The 18,100-nt window shown below is 37.6% G+C and overlaps 1 protein-coding gene across 1 annotated transcript in view; it reads left to right on the forward strand.

Moving 5' to 3' along the window:
• Positions 1 to 18,100, forward strand: part of Rab3-GEF (Rab3 GDP-GTP exchange factor) — a 517,470-nt gene that overhangs the window by 123,891 nt on the left and 375,479 nt on the right. Inside the window, exon 11 of the mRNA XM_068226364.1 lies at positions 9,160 to 9,192. Within this exon, the coding sequence (XP_068082465.1) occupies positions 9,160 to 9,192 (33 nt within the window). The remainder of the gene's footprint in view (positions 1 to 9,159; positions 9,193 to 18,100) is intronic.

Consider the following 18,100-nt stretch of genomic DNA (forward strand, 5'->3'; position numbering starts at 1 on the left):
ACAGTACACATACACACTCCTGGCTGGCCCGGTGGTAGGAGTTCTTGGCACAGATACGGTGATGAAAGCCGTATATTTGCAAAGCGTGTCACCAAATGTCTCAACTCATATCCCTCTTTCATCCAATCGTTATTTATCAGTGCGTCTGTACTGTAAAAGCTTTCCTCGATCGAGTCCCTTTTCTCTCGTAGTTCTCATAACAACTCCTCGTATGCCGGAGTTTGCTGTAGAGGCATTTGTAATCTTAAATCCTCTATCAAGAAGGTTTCCCGTGCTAAGACATATACGTACCGGGATCGGGTGAATTTAGATACCCCTAGGACCCTCTTAAGATATCTCGGTTTCATGCTTTCCAGTTCTCGTAGCTGTTTACATGTTAGGTACTCCCATATTACTTCTAATCCGTATGTGAGCGTTGGTAGCACTTTGACTTGGAAAAGTTTCATGGCCGTCTCCAGTGACATTTTTTGCAGATGTTTGATTTCACTTATGCTTCTAAGTGCAGCAGCTAATCTCTTCTTTATGTGTACTGAGAAGGTCGTCCCGGAGACTTGTAGTGTGATCCCTAGATACGTGAACTGGTTTATCGGTGTTAATGTGTGTCCCCCACATACAATGTAGTCACCTTTCGATAAGTGTCCTCCTCTCCTGAATACCATTAATTCTGTCTTCTTTAGATTCATCCTTAGCTCGTTGTCATCCGCCCATTGCGTGACAAGCTCCATTCCGTTTTGCAAATCTTTTATGTTATCAGCGGCTAGTGCCATATCATCCGCATATATGTATATGCTTACATTTTGTGCTCCCTCTTTGATTTTTGTAGGGAGATCCTGGGTCAGCGCATTGAACAATAAAGGGCTCAAGGGGTCCCCTTGTAGCACTCCGATGGTCTGATCTATCCAGTCTGATTGGGATACCCCGTCACTGATTTGCACTTGGTTTGCCGCTAGTACATTAGCTATTAAATTCGTCATATCCGATCGTCCGACGAGGCTTTCCAGTTTCTCGATTAATTTCCTTCTATTGACATTGTCAAAGGCTTTGGTGTAATCAATGAAGATTACATACTTCTTCCCATGGGCTTGTGTTCTTTCTTGTATGTCCTTTAGCAGGCAGCTCGCCGCTATCAGGGTGGATCTCGCTTTCCGGAATCCAAATTGTTCATCAGGTAACAGTGGTTCCATCAGGTTACTTATTTTCTGTGCTAATAGTTTGGTGAGTATTTTAAATGCCACCGACTCCAGGGCTATCCCTCTGTAAGATTCTGGTTTGCTTGTGTCCCCTTATGCTTTATATAGCATCTTTATGACTGCCTTCCGCCATGCATTAGGTATGTTACCAGATTCCATGCATTTGTTCATTAGCATTGTCCACACTGGTTCTAGGTACGGTAATGTAGTTTTTAGATGCTCTGCGCAAAGTCCGTCTATTCCCGGTGCCTTGTTTACCTTTGTTTGTTGAGATGGCCTTTCTCATTTCCTCACTTGTGAAGATTGTAGTTCTTTCTATCACTTTCCTCTCCTCTAACTTCGGTCTAGTTTCCTTAAGGGCTAACACACCTCTCATATGATTCTCCATGGGTATGTCTGCTGGAAATCGCGGCTGCCGTGGTCTGAGTGCCTTATAAGGGTTCTTCTTAGCATCCTTTACAAGCTTTTCGTCTTCCTTTGCCCTAAATTCCCGTTTTTTCAGCTTTAGTAGCGCCTTGAATTTCTTCCTCGCTGTCTGGTAGCATTCCAAGTCTCTTTTGTCTTTCGTTCTCCTAGCTATGTGCAATTTTTCTAGTGTAATTCGCCTTTCAATGTAACACTCCTTGTCGAACCATTTTTTTCGCTTTCCTGGTGTCCTCCCTTGGTGCATTTCCTTCTTCGATGAATTCCGTTATTCCTGCTATGGCCTCATCCAGATTTCCCTCGCTGATATCTTGTAGTATGCGTGGTATCTTACCAGTGTTCTCCTGGAGCATATGTGGGTCCAACCTTCTTTGTATCCTTTGTGTTTTTATTTGTTTATTCATGTGTGTGTTTGTCTTGAGTGTCGTTCTTACTGGTATATGTTTCCTGATTAACGCTGCCTCATTTCTTATTAGGACGTTATGCTCCAATGCATCGAAACCTCTAATGAGTGTGAGGTCTATGGCGCTTCCTCCATTGTGGCATATGTATGTGAGTGCCTTTTTGTCGTTCACTAACATGAGCCCTTCCCCTAGCAGATAGTCCAGTACTATTTCCGCTTTGTTATTTGCTTTATTTATTGGGCAGTTCAGGTCGCCTGCAATAATCACTCTTTCATTCACCTGTATAGTGTCTAATGCTCTCTGTATACCGTCTACTATGTCTACTGCGCTGTACTCTGGTCTGTAGTATATGCCTACTAGTGTTCCTATTTTTGTTTTAATCACCAATTGATTCTCCTCCTTGAGAATTGTTTCAAAGTGGGTAAATTTCGAGTTGATTAGGCATGTTATTCCACCTGACGGCCTTCCTCTATCGCCTTTCCTCGCAAATGCATGAATGTTATAGAATCCTTTCACTTCACACTTTGATTCCGCAGTAATGAATGTCTCTGTCAGTATACAGATGTCGAACTCACTGAAAATCTCTCTCGGCATCTGTCTTAATACGCCTTCTAGCCCTTCTACATTCCAGTTGAGAACTTTCACTTGATCCGGTTCCATCCTATGATCTATTCCTGTACCTCCAGGGATCTCGAAAGGGCCGGCATATGACGTCCTTTGGCCAAAATGCCTCCTCATATACTTTGTCATGTTCTTTCATTGGGATGCCTATTTTGAATGCTCTCCTGGTATTGGTGTCACTAACCATTCGACAGTTTATTGTTCCAGACACCCCATTTTCCTTTAGGTATTCTTCTATGTCTTCTTCCGTGGTTTCCGGGGTCAGATTTCCCAGATATAGCCAAGCGTCTCCCTGCACTGCTTTCAGCTTGCTTTCCCCTTGTCTTGTGCCCCTTATCCTTTCTCTTGTTTCTTTTTCTCCTTCCTCCTCTGATACTCATCTGCTCCTGGGTCCCTTTCTTCCTCTTATCACTCTCGTCCACTGTCGTTCTTCTTCCTTCCGCTTTATGTTTTCATCCGCACTGGGTTTAGCATTTCTTTCGGTTCCGGTAACCATCTCAATCGCAATTTCCTCCTTGGATTCTATCGTTCCTCTTGAGTATGTTTGTCTTGTCTTGCGTTCTTCTTCCCTTATTTCGTATTCTCTCCTCTCCTCTGTGATAGGGTTTATTGCTTCCGGTGTGTTTGCATCCGTTTGTTGTGATGTCATTGATCTTCCGGTTTCATTCCTTATTTCCTCCTTTATTAACGTTTTAATGCTGTTTGTGATATCCTCCATCATGGTTTGTAGTTGCCGGTTGATTTTTTCCATAATTTTTTCTTCCAACTCCTCGTCTTTAAGTACTTTGTCGCCCTTGCTTACTTGGCCCACTTGCGTCTCCAACCTGTCACTATTGTCGTCTCTGGTTTGTTCTATGTCTGTCGTTGACTTGCTGCCATTGCTCCCTCTATGCTGTGCTGTATCTGTGGTAGCAGGTGCGTTCCGACTATTGAGATCTGCTTCAAGCGGGTTGTCGCTTGATTTCTTGCGGCTATCTTCTCCGTATTGTATTTCCCCGTTAGATGTCAGGTTTGCATTATTTGTGCTTGTGGCTTCGTGCGCCGAGTCTGTAGTTGTCACTATCTGTCCTTCTTGTCGAGTGATTGCCTTCCTGCCGTCCTCTCTGTATTGGGTCTCCCCGCTAGGTGTCGGATTTAGGTTGCTGCTACATGCAGTTTCCCGTGTTGGTCCAACAGATGTTGTTAGTTGTCTCTTCGGTCGTCTGTCTTCTTCATACTGATTTTCCCCATTAGGTGTCAGCTTCGGGTCGCTGCCGCTTGCAGTGTCTTGAGTTGGGTCGGTAGGTTTCTCTAACTGTTCTTCTGATCGACTGTCTGCTCCGTACTGGCTTTTCCCGCTAGGTGTCAGGATCATGCTGCTACTCCTCGTAGTTTCATGCGTTGAGCCTACAGATGTCACTAGTTGTCCTGATTGGGTGCTAGTTGTCAGGCTCAGGCTGCTACTCCTTGTAGTTTCATGCGTTGAATCAACAGATGACGCTAGTTGTCCTGATTGGGTGCTAGGTGTCAGGCTCAGGCTGCTACTCCTTGTAGTGTCATGCATTGAATCAACAGATGACGCTAGTTGTCCTGATTGGGTGCTAAGTTTCAGGCTCAGGTTGCTACGGCTTGTAGTTTCATGCGTTGAGCCAACAGATGTCGCTAGTTGTCCCTCTGACTGACTGTCTGTTCCCCCTTCTATCTGATAAGATTGTTTTTCCTTAACCTCATTTTGTGGCATTTCCTTACACTCGTTCTTATCGCCTATGGCACATTTCATTGCTATAAAACATTCCCTGATGACACTCATCTCTTGATGTATGTTTTCCTTTACGTCTTTGCGTAGGTAGCCTCCTGCTTCTGCGATGTTCACTAAACTTCTTAGAGCACATTCGATTCTCGCTTCCATACTGTCCGCCATCTTAATATTATCTGATCCCTGAGAACTGACTTAGGGCCTGCTGCCTTGCAGGTTGATATGGGACTGTTAAAGGTTAAGGGAGTGATAGGCCCAGCATGTAAGCTTCTGACTAATTTGGAATTGCTTTCAAAACTAAACGAGGCGTCGGATGGTAATATTGTAATTACCAGAATAATGACTCTAGTTCCCCCTTTGGTAATGATATTAATGACGGTTCAACACCTGATGCTCCATCACAGCCAAAGAGGAGAATACACAAAATTCGATATGAGACTGTAATCAAAATTGCCATGCTAAACATTCTGCCACTAACTGGCAAAATAGAGGAATGTGTAGACTTAATGAAAATAAGAAGCATAAGCCTATTGGAATTCAGTGAAACCAAATGGAAGAGAAAAGGATCAAAGGAACTCAGAGAGGGATATCATCTACTGTATTCTGGTCAGGTGGAGATCAAACAAAAAATGGAGTTGGTACTGTTATGGATAATCAAATGAAAGACCATATAGTAGAAGTAAAATATGTTTCTGATCAGATTCTTCACATCATGCTAAAATTGGATTCTTCATAGAACATCAACATCATTCAGTGCTATGCATCACAGAGTGGTTGTGAAGATGAAGGGAAAATAAAATTTTGAAAAAGACACAGAGGGAAAGAATAAGAGGAGATGGAACAATTATCATAGGGGATATGAATGTTCAAGTAGGGACTGTGAGAGATGGATATGAAAGTATTCTAGGAGCATATGGATGGGGTCCATGAAACCTAAACAGAACTAGACTCCTTGATCTCTGTCTGAGAAACAACCTTGTAATAGGGAACTCATGGTATCAAAAACAAGAAAGCCGTAAGGTCACAAGCTATGGATGGGATGGAAAAAGTGAATCTCTTATAGACTATTTTTTGATCAAGAAACAACTACAAAATAGACTGTTAGATGTAAAAGTGATTCCTAGTGTCTCACTGGAAAGTGACCATAGACTCCTCATTGGATACTTAAAGTTCAGCAAGTTAAAAGAAGTAAGAACTACACAAGTAAAGAAACTCAAGACATGGAAGCTGAAGGGCAATGACAGAATTATAGTTTCATGACAACATCAAAATAGTACTACTAAAGACAGATGAAAAATCAGTTGAGGAGGAATGGAAGGATCTGAAAGAAAATCTAGTAATGATTACTGAGAAGGTATATGTGGACAAACCAGTAGCACAAGAAGATGGAAGGAAACTACATGGTGGAATGACAGAACAAGAACTGCTGTGCTGAACAAGAACAACATGTTTAGAAAATATTTCAAGGACCAGACTGACTGTAATAAAAAGCAAGCAAAACAAGTTGTTTCAGAGGAACGAGAGATGTGGTTGAACAAGTGGAGCGATGAATTGAAAGAGGATGTTAATGGTAATAAGAAAATGTTATATGGGATGATGAAAAATAGAAAAAGAGATAAAGAATACTCCAAATACCTAATAGCTGATAACGAAAATCTGATCACTGAAGTTGATAAAGTCACTTACTAAATGTGAACTGCATGCAGCCTACACAAAAAATACAGTATTATCTCATAAAAGTCTGCCTCTGACAACAGGTCAGACTTAACATGGAATGATGTGGAATATGCCTGGAAATACATCATCAGCTGGTGCTGATGAAATTAATGGAGAAATGATCAAGGCTATGGGCATTTCAACATTTCTATAAAACATTAGATCTACAGACTCTTTTGTAAGATCTGGAAAGAAGGGGACATACCAGTTGATTGGAAAACGGGCATCATAATTCCAATTTTCAAGAAAGGAGATAGAAAGAAATGTTTCAGCTATAGAGGCATCACTTTAACATCTCAAGTTATTAAACTTTACAAAATTATACAGCATAAAATCAGACCCCTTATAGAGGAGAACCTCTTCGAAGAAGAGTATGGATTCAAGAAAGGCAGATCAGCAACTGATTTAATCTTTATCGTCCATCAATTAATGCAAAAATACTACAAATACAGCTGAGATTTGTTGTTAGCCTTTCTGGATATCAAGAAAGTATTTGATGCTGTGAACAGAGAGAAGGTATGGGAAACACTGGAGAAAAATGGAATACAGGATGACATGATACACAGGATCAAGAATTTGTATGAAGATATCCGCAGTAAAGTCAAAACACCTGTAGGAATGACTGAAACCTTTGATATAAAATCTGGGTTAAGACAGGGTGGTGTTATATCTCCTCTTCCTTTCATCACTGTAATAAACGAAATTCAGAGAAAAGTACACCAAACTATTGAAGGTAAGAAAATGAAAGTTATCTTGTTCACTGATGATATATGCTTGTGGGGGAGACTCTAAAAAAGACCTTCAAAAACAAATGAACTCCTGGACAGAAGCTGCTAAATAATATGGACTGATCTTCAGCCAAGAGAAAAGTGAGGTTATGGTCAAGAAAAGATACAGACAACCAGTAGGACACATTGAAGTGGAGGGGAAGCAGTTAATGATGAATCTTCAATTCAAATATCTTGGAAGTGTTATCTATGATACTGGTTCTATAGACAAGGAAATTTCCCACAGAATTTAGACACGTAGCTACTTCTACAAAATAGTTAAAGACATAATATGGAACAAGAAAATACCAGCAAAATTTAAGAGAGTCATATATGAAACCTATTACGTACCAATCCTGACTATGTTTGCAAAACTTGGACCATAAGAAGTAGAGATGGCAGTAGAATCCAGGCAGCAGAAATGAGATTTGTCCGTAGCATTATCTGTAAGACACGGAGGGACAGAGTCTATAATGAAGAAATCTGCAAGCAGGGTGAAATTGTACAGGACAGAATAACATCGCAGCGATTGAGATGGTATGGACATATGCAACGCATGGAAGATAATAGATTACTGAAACAAATGTATGATCTAAAACTTAAGACAAAAGACCAAGAGGGTAACTAAGACTCGGGTACAAGGACATGATGAAGACTGATATTGAACAGTGAGGACATACTTTGGAAAGTATTGAAGAAGGAGAGAAGTTCAGAGACCAGAACTGGTGGAGAAGCCTCGTTCGCTGACCCACTGCTTAAGTTGGAACGACGTGAGATATGTACGTATGTACGTACGTTATGTATGTATGTATGTATGTATGTATGTATGTATGTATGTATGTATGTATGTATGTATGTATGTCAAACACAGCTTGTACAAGGTTATTTCCTATTTAAAAAGAATAATGACCATGTTTTCATTCAAACAAAAGTTAACTGATGGGTGTTACACATATTTTTTTTTTTTTTTTTTGTGAAAACAGAACAATTTACATATTAAATGGGGAAGGACATGTTATTTTTAATGACAGGTACTATGAATAAACAAAATGATAATTATTTACTAGGTTGCAAGGATTTTTGTGAGTGCAATGTCCAAAATTATAGTTGTTATATCAGAAATAGTCTTCTAAGATGGAAACGCTTAAAAAATATCGCACATCATTGACTTGAGCAGTACTGTATACCTCTAACAAAATACACTAATGGCATGCATAGTTTGTTTCCACTTTTTAATGTCTTGTTAAGACTTACTGTGGGCTATGCTTGCACTTAGGTTTCACTTTCACTTTTTAATGTCTTGTTAAATCTTACTGTGGGCTATGCTTGCACTTAACTGAAAATGTGTTAAGAGTACATCCAATACTGTTGTGAAGCAAGTGTTAAAGAAGTTTGCTTGTCAGGGAATTTTAGATCGAGGTAGACCTACACTAAATAAGGGGATCTTAAATTTTTATTTCTCAGTGGAAAGGAAAATCTAGATTTTTTAGGGAATGAGAATTGCATTTTAGTTAAGCTGGGCTGATTCAGAATTGCATAGTGGATAATTCTATAACAATTAGCCTTTAATGGATCAAGACAAACAGATCTGTGCCACTACACCCCATTAAGGGTCTTGGCCTATCAAGACTGCTGCTGCCTCAGCCAAGGGGCTTACAGATTTTGGAGTGTCGTCTGGTCAATGTGATGTCATCGTTAGAATTACTGCTTGGATTTCATTATCTCTCATATCAGACAGCTCCTCATTTGGTCCTATGAGACTCAGTGAACCCCATTCCAAACCTCAGTCCAGAACTGAAGTCGCTGGACTGGCCAGGAATCAAACCCTCCAGATAAGAGGCAGCATGTTACTTCTGCACCAAGAGGCTGGCTTTTAATGACTTTTAATAAATCTAGTTCATAAATAATTCAGAATTATGGTGTAAAATAGTATATGAGGAATTAATCATCTTTCCTTCAAATTTCTTATAGAATGTATCACTGATACTTTGAGGTACTAACATAGACTTGTGAGCATCTATGAGCATCTCTAGATTCTACTTTAAAAAGTCCTTTTAATGGATGAATTCAACTTCTTCACTGCACAGCAGCTACTCTGAAAAGTTATAGTTTTCATTGCATTTTATTTTGTTCATTCTTCATGAATGTGAATGTTAATATGATGTAATATACTATATTAAAACAATAATGAGTACATGAATAAGTTGTGTGTTGAATAAATTATTTACAAAAAGTGCTAAATATTCATGTATTATATAGTGGTTTCTTTCTTTTCCTCTTTTTCTCTCTCTTTTACATTTAAGGCCATGCAACTGATGGATCAGGTTGGCGCTGGTGTAAATATCTCTCTATCCTTTTAGTTTTCTTTGCTATATTTTTTCTCTGTGCTTTATTAGCATGCTGTTGTAATGACTGTAGTATTAATTTGAATGAAATGTTTAGAGATAGAAGAATTATGCTTAATTTAATCTTTATATTTATATATATAAAATAAGAGTTTTGTCTGTACATTGCTCAGAATTGAAAAAGGATGGTATTTCTGTATCTTTTTTTTTGCTAGGGGCTTTACGTTGCGCCGACACAGATAGGTCTTATGACGACGATGGGATAGAAAAGGCCTAGGAGTTGGAAGGAAGTGGCCGTGACCTTAATTAAGGCACAGCCCCAGCATTTGCCTGGTGTGAAAATAGGAAACCACGGAAAACCATTTTCAGGGCTGCCGATAGTGGGATTCGAACCTACTATCTCCCAGATGCAAGCTCATAGCTGCACGCCTCTACGTGCACGGCCAACTCGCCCGGTATATTTCTGTATCAGTCGTGCCTACAGTAACAAGGAAATGCACTTTTTACTTTTCCGTAATTTCTGTCTGTCTGTCTGTATGTATGTATGTATGTATGTATGTATTTATGTATGTATGTATGTACACGCATCACGTGAAAAAGGCTGAAGAGAATTTAATGAAAATCAGTATACAAAGTCGAGTAATAAGTCGCTACAATCCAGGCTATAAATAATTTTATTCACACTGACTGAAATGGTAGCTTAGGGGAAGGCCTAAAATTTAATTCTCAAATATTTAAGTGGCCATATCTTAATGAAAATCGGTATACAAAGTTGGGGAATAAGTCGCTATAATCTAGGTCATAAATAATTATACTCACGCTGAGTGAAATGGTAGTTTAGGGGAAGGCCTAAAATTTAAACCTCAAATATTTGTTATTAATAGCCGTATCTTAACGAAAATTGGTACGGGAAGTCGAGGAATAAGTCGCTACAATCTAGGCCATAAATAATTGTATTCACACTGAAAAAAATTGTGAGTTTAGGGGAAAGCCTAAAATAAAATTCTCAACTATTTGTTATTAGTGGTCCTATCTTAATGAAAATCAGTATGAAAAGTTGGGAAATAAGTCGCTATAATCTAGGCCATAATTAATGTTATTCACGCTGAGTGAAATGGTAGTTTAGGGGAAGCCCTAAAATATAATTCTCAAATATTTATGTTATTAGTGGTTATATTGATAAATACTACATAACTAAAAAAACTATAGTTTTAAATATCCGATAATTTATATCTTATGCATTTTTAGTGTACCGGCTATGATCATAGAGATATTCATGAATTTGGATTTTTGTTACTAAGTCCATATCAGCGCCAAGTCAAGAGAATATGGGTAAACAGAATTTAATAACAATCAGTATGTGAAGTCGGAGAATAAGGAACTACAGTCTATGCTATAAATAATTTTATAAGATGCCCTAATATCACAGAGTTGAAACAAAACTAAATGTCAAGGCGTAGAATACAGCTCATAAAACTGATCAACAATAACATTACATTGACCATTGTTTGTTGTGGTGGACTTTGTGTCTTCTGTCGCCACTCATCTACGATATATAGGATTACTGCTGTGTACCGAGTATTTTTTAAAATTTACCTTACGTCACACTGACACAGATAGATCTTATGGCGATGATGAGATAGGAAAGGGCTTGGCCTTAATTGCAGTCCCAGAATTTGCCTGATGTGAAAATGGGAAACCACGGAATACCATTTTCAGGTCTGCCGATGGTGGGGTTCAAATCCACCGGATGCAAGCTCACAGCTGCGCGGCCCTAACCACACGGCCAACTCGCCCGGTTGTGCCGAGTGTAACAGCCTGCTTGAATATCTGTGGGAAGTAACTGGGGAGTTAGATAACTTTCTTCTTTAGCATGCCATTCCTCTGGTTCATCATAGCATTCGAACTATTCAATCCCTACTCTGAGGCACTGATTGGAATGAGCAGTGTGCATATTTAAGGGAATTATGGCAGAGGATTGTTCATGGCTGTCTGTGGTCTGGTTATTCCAGCTTTGGAACTTTGGACTGTTAGATCAGCACCGTAGTACTGCAAGAGACTATCCTCATTTTTTTTCCATATTGAATAGGTGGAAATCAAAGTTTTATTGTTCTCTTTTTTAACCATAGTACTGTTTGTTAAAAGTGAGAAAATATGCGGTTTTTCATTGGATTGAGTATTTTATATGATAACATTGCTTTTGATCGCTACTTACAGTACTTACTGACGTTTTTGTAATGGCCTTTGTTCACTTCAGTTAGAAAAACCAGAAGGTCAGTATTTCTGAGAATCCCATAGCGAAGCACGGGTACATCAGCTAGTAGATGATAAGTGTGGAACTGTGATATCTAAAGCAAGAATATATTTTTGAAAATGTTTGCTAGTAATACTCTTTATGAGTAAAACACTTCCAATGGCTTTTAAAATTGTATATTTCATCACTTTCAACAACGTGGGTTAGGAGACCTTGTGCAGTGGTTCACTTATAGGACTGAATAATAAAATAAACTTTTTGTCGAGATACAGTATAGAACTTGTGGGTGAACTGTATGTACAGGATGGACAAGAAAGTCTCTTTCCCCAACATTTCCTTACATTTCATTTTTATTTGATTACTCATTCCTTTACATAGATTGTTCTCGTAGCATACGAAATGGTAAATTAGAGATGATTGCCGATTGCATAAAGTTAATTCAGAATATCGATTTTATAGTTGTTACAAGTAATGAAAATCATAGTTGTTGTCAAAACATGGTTGTTTGTAGATGGTGATGAGTCTAACTTCTACAATATCACAGGTTATGAAGCATTTCATTCATTTAGAATTCCTTCTGAAAAATCACGCACAGGTGGGGGAGTATCAGTTTCTGCTAAAAACAAATCATGGCAAGTAATATCATCTATAATGTCCAATAGCATCATAATATTCTGGTTTCGGAGATTTCTAAGTCAGGGTGCAGTTATATTATTATGGCTATTTACAATCCATTCACTTGAAACTGGACACAGTTATGTGATGACAGAAATAATACTAAACAAAATAAATCATAGAAATATCATTGTTGTTGGTGACTTTAATATAAATTTTCTCTCAAATGCAGAACTAATGAATATAAAATGTTCATGCAGAGCTACAGCCTTAAAAACGGTAACACAATATACCCTACTAGACTGAGTTCAAACAATTCACTAATTGACCACTTTCTATGCAGTATAAAACTTAATACCATAACTAGTCTGTAAATAATTGATGATATGAGTGACCATAATCTCTTGCTCTTTTGTTTAGATATTTCAAAGAAATCGATTTATACTCCCAGTGAGCTAAAACTACACTCTTATAAACATATAGATTAATGAAGGGCTTGACTATGCATCAACAGTTAGAAAATGTCATCATCGAAATACAAACACCATTCTGAATGCATGGTGCACACCAGAACTTGTATCACTCTGTAGGCATAAAGCACTTCTCTACAGTAAATTGAAGAAACACCCACACAATGGTATAATTAAAGAAGATTATAAAAGTTACTGCAATACAGTTACAACCCTGAAAAGGGCTCTCAAGATAATCAATTTTAAAACAATCTACACAACACTTAACACACATGGCAACTCATAAATGAAGTTCTTGGTAAACCTTCACAGTCAACAATCAATAGGCCTATTGCTCATATCATGCTAGGGAATGAATGTTTCAAAGATAAAGGTGACATTTTCAATGCTCTGAATAATTATTTTATCTCAGTCCCTGCCACACTATCTTCAAATATTGTTCCACATCCTGAATGTACTGCTACAATCAACAATCATACTAATTCCATTTTCTTAGAACCATGTTCTCCAAGAGAAGTGTCTGCAATTATTAATTCTCTCAAACATGCTCACTCAGTTGTTAGTAATGGTATTTCCAGTAAACTTCTCAAAATCTGTAATCAAGCACACTCTGATCCAGTATCTGAATTTATCAACTGCTCTTTGGCAAAAGGCATTGTCCCTGATTCATTAAAGATCTCTAGAGTGGTTTCTATACACAAACAGAATGATAGATCCAACCCAGGAAACTACCGACCCATCTCAGTACCACCTGAATTATCTAAAATCTTAGAAAGTGTTGTCAAAGTTAGGCTTATTAGTTACCTCAAAAAATGAAATTATTTTTCCAGACTTTAATATGGCTTCACATAAACATGTTCAGATTGGCATGAATAAAAGCAAACTACAAAAGATCTCCTTTGGTGTACCACAAGGTTCCACATTGGGTCCAATTTTTTCTCATATATATTAATTACGTAGCCCTGTGCTTTTTTAAGGGTAAAATATCACTTTGACAGATGATACTTCACTGTTCTATTCATCAAATTCTGAAGATGAAATAGTTGCAGATATCCAGCATGACTGTCATATTCTTAGATGAATGGCTGAGAAAATATCTCCTAACAGCCAATTACTCAAAAACTGTCTGTATGATGTTCCTTAAATCACAAAATGACCTAAAAGCATCTACAAATATATTACTTGGCCCCTCGAAGTTGCAATGGGTTAAAGTTAAATATCTTGAACTAATAATTGATAGCGCTCTCTCTTGGACACCTCATATATTAAACTGAAAAAATTAAATCTCTGTCTTGGTTGGTATCATTGGTAATTGATACTCTTCGTCCAATTTATTTCATAATAATACAATCTTGACTTTCTTACTTGTATTTCATTTGGGGCAAAGCAACCCAAAATAACTTAAATACCTTGGAGGTCTTACAAAACAGGGTCATTATATTTATGTATGGATTCCATCAACTATATTCTCTAAATAAAATGTACTCTGAAACTAATATATTACCACTTAAGCAATTAATCTCATTAAATGCATCACTTCTTATTCATAAAGTCTTGCAAAATAAAATGTTTACCAACTCTGAATTTCCTAAAGTCATTGACATCCATTCATGTAAGACAAGGCAAAAAAATATTTACATGTTTTTCAAAATTACACATTTTATTTCCAAAGACACCTTAAAAGTCAAAAAAGTTGTTCCTCCTGCATTGTTACTTCGATAATAATCCACTTACTTAATGTCTTCCTCGCCATTAGGTAAATAGTGACACTCAAAGTATATGTAAACCACTATTATTACTCTTTCACGTTTAGACTTTAGACTACTGGGCGAGTTGGCCGCGCGGCTAGGAGCGCACAGCTGTGAGCTTGTATCTGGGAGATAGTGGGTTTGAACCCCACTGTCAGCAGCCCTGAAGATGGTTTTCCATGGTTTCCCATTTTCATACCAGGCAAATGTTGGGACTGTACCTTAATTAAGGCCACGGTTGCTTCCTTCCCACTACTAGACCTTTCCTATTCCAATGTCACCATAAGACCTATCTGTGTCGGTGTCATGTAAAGGAAAATTGTAAAAAAAGTTAGACCTTAATCCGCCATTGTTGTGATTATCTATGGATTGTTCCTCTTGACAGAGTTCTTGCTCTCTGGAACCCTATTTATCAATTTAAAATTTTTAAAACAATACCAGATAAAAATGTACACCTGTTGCTGGCAGAGGCCACTTTGCCAGATACATAACAGTGGATAATATTTGAATCCTTTAATAATATAAGAATTTATATAGTGAAAAACTGAATCACCCTATAACTTAATGTTTCTGTGTTGATTGTATAACCTCACTGATTTCTCCACTGTTGAACTGTCCTTACATATTTATTAATATATTTCATTTACCTAAATAGCAAGTTCCTTACAGTTGAAATCTGAAAAAAGCAAGCTTTTAGTTTTACATGACTGTTGATGGAGATTCAAATCATTGTAAATAAAGGTTACAAATCTCTTCATATGGTTAAGAAGTTATTTAGCAGTTGAAGTAAGGAAACGGTCTATTGCGTCTCTGGTTAAGACCCCAATCAGAGTATGGTTCCAGTGCATGGGACCCATAGTGGATTACTTGATACTAGAACTGGAAGAGATCCTAAGGAAAGCAGCATGATTTACGATTTGTTCTGGGTGATTTCTGACAAAAGAGTAGGCCTGGTATTACAAACATGTTGCAAACCTTGGCTGGAAAAAGTTGGGAGTAAGGAGATGAGTTGTTTGACTAAGTAGTATGTTCTGAGCTGTCAATGGAGAGATGGCATGGAATAATATAAATAGGCAAGTAAGTTTGAGTGGAGCTGTTAAAGGTAGGAAAGATCATAATATGAAAATAAAGTTGGAATTCAAGAGAACACATTGGGGCAAATATTAATTTACTAGCAAGATACCCATGCTTCGCTATGGTATTATACTGAAATTTATAATTTTACATATGATCTGCCAAAATTCATGATTTGACAGCAAAGTTCCTCCCAATTTTCAATCTTTCTTTCCAGCAATCGATTTTGTACTTCCCGGGCCAGCTCCAGGTATTCCGCTCGGTCAGTTGGGTCCCTAAATCTTTGCCATCCTTTCCTATAAGCATATTTAATATAGATCAAATCCTTGAAGAGATCCGGTGTGGGGTCGTCTTAGGTGCCTTGGCAGTACTGAATCCGCAGCCGGACTGCATTCGTAGTCATTACCCGGCCAGGACCCATTTCCAGCACGGTCCGCACATTTTGACGATGGTCCAGAACATTATTATTATTATTATTATTATTATTATTATTATTATTATTATTATTATTATTATTATTATTATTATTATGATTCTGGACCTCGCAGAAAGATGCAAGACTGCTACTTGGCAGTAAATTACATCTCCTGCCATTGTCATTGCTGACAATGTGACCAGCACCATCGTCGCGCGTAGGCAAGCGTGCGGAATTTCTGGCGATATAAATGATATACTTCCGTGCATTATTGACCTTATTATAGAGGCGAACAATTGCATGGTCAATATCATTCCTATTGTTTATTTCAAATGTGTTTAAATTTTTATTTATATGCCAGGAGAATCTACTGTAATCTAACTTTAAGTTCTCCAAAAGAAAAGATGACTCTTGAAAACGAACCCAGGAAAGAACAAAAATGATCGGTTTATGATCAGAATCAAGTACATTATGAACAGTAAAATCAATTGGTCTCAACTCCTTTTTCATCCCATCGCCGTTGATCTCCCCCCCCCCCCCCCGCCCAAAAAAATGAAGGCGTGTTTCGTTATGTTTAAAAGGAGGTTCCAAATACCAATGTTCACGTCTGTTACCTTCAGTTTTGAGATATAAGTATCCCCATAAAATGAATTCACTTTTTTTTCACTTCCTTTCACACTCTCCCCTTCAGTGAATTTTCCAGGAAAGAATACTTGTTTCTTTATTAGTAAAGGATCTTCTAAATACCAATTATCATGACTGTAACATACTTCAGTTCCTGAGATATGTATTCTTATAAAAGGAATTCAACTCCTGTTCACCCCCGCCCAGCAAGATGATTTCCCCCCCCCCAAAATATGTTTTTCCTTGTTTTTAAAGGAGATCCAAATACCAATTTTCATGTCTGCAACAACTTTAGTTTTTTTAAGATGTAAGTATTGTCATACAATTAATTCAATTAATTTTTCAATTCTTTCACCTCTTCTTCATTGGATTTACCAAAATCAAAGGAATTCATGTTTCTTTACTTTTAAAGCAGATTCCAAATATACTACCAATTTTCATATCTGCAACATCTTTTGTTTTTGAGATAATAGTATTTTCATACAAATAATTCAACTAATTTTTTAATTCTTCCCCCCTCTTTAAGTGGATTTCTAAAAAAAAAAAAGTATTTCTTTAATTTGAAAGGAGGTTCCAAATACTAAATTTCATGTTTGTAACCTTCAGTTTTGGTGATTATCTGTATCCTAATAAAAAGAATTCAACCCCATTTTCAGTCATTTTTATCCCACACCCAAGTGGTTTTTCCAAAAACAAAAAATTTGTTTTTTTAATTTTTAATAGAGAGAAAAAATTTCACTTCTGTAACATGTTAAGTTTTTGAGATATACTGTAGACATGCTCATTTTAAAATTTCACCCCTTTTCGGTTTGCCTTAAGTGGAGTTTCCAAAAAAAAAAAAAAAAAAAAGCACCTATGTTTCTTTACTTTTACAAGAGATTCCAAATACCAGTTTTTTTGTCTGTAACATTTTACGTTTCTGAGATATACTGTAGAAATAGTCTTTCTAAAATTTTACCCCATTTGTCACTCCAATTTTAACCCCATTAATTGAATTTTCAAAAAAAAAAAAAAAAAAAAAAGTGTTTATTTTTAAAGGAGATTCCAAATACCAATTCTCAGGTGTGTAATATCTTCAGTTTCTAAGTTATAAGGAAGGGGGGGTGGGGGGAAGTGTATTCTGCCTGAAGGCAGGTCCGAACCTCCGCAGAGGTGTGCCTGAGCCGGAGTTTATGTGTAGTAGTGTGGCCAGTTCCTTTCCGCTCGTCCATTCCCTTACCCCCCACCAACAGCGCGTGGCAACCCATCCAAATCTTGACCACGCCCAATATTGCTTAACTTCGGAGATCTCACGGGATCCGGTGTTTCAACATGGCTACGGCTGTTGGCGAGATATAAGTATCCTCATTAAAGGCATTCAACCCATTTTTCACCCTTTTTCAGCCCTCCAAGTGGGATTTTCCAAAAACAAAAAATACACGTTTTTTTAATTCTTAAAGGAGATTTTAAATACCAATTTTTTATATCTGTAAATTTTTAAGGTTTTGAGATATAGATACACTCAATTTTAAAAATTCACCCCCTTTTCACCCCCCTTAGCAGCGGAATATCCCAAAATCCTCCCTTAGCGAGCACCTGCATTGTGATATAAATGTATCCTCAAAATTTCCAGTAGTTTTGGATCAGCGGTGATGAGTCAGTCAGTCAGTCAGTCAGTCAGTCAGTCAGTCAGTCAGTCAGTCAGTCAGTCAGTCAGTCA

The sequence above is a fragment of the Anabrus simplex genome, chromosome 1 (genome assembly GCF_040414725.1).
Source record: "Anabrus simplex isolate iqAnaSimp1 chromosome 1, ASM4041472v1, whole genome shotgun sequence".
In the NCBI taxonomy this organism is placed as follows: Eukaryota; Metazoa; Arthropoda; class Insecta; order Orthoptera; family Tettigoniidae; genus Anabrus; species Anabrus simplex.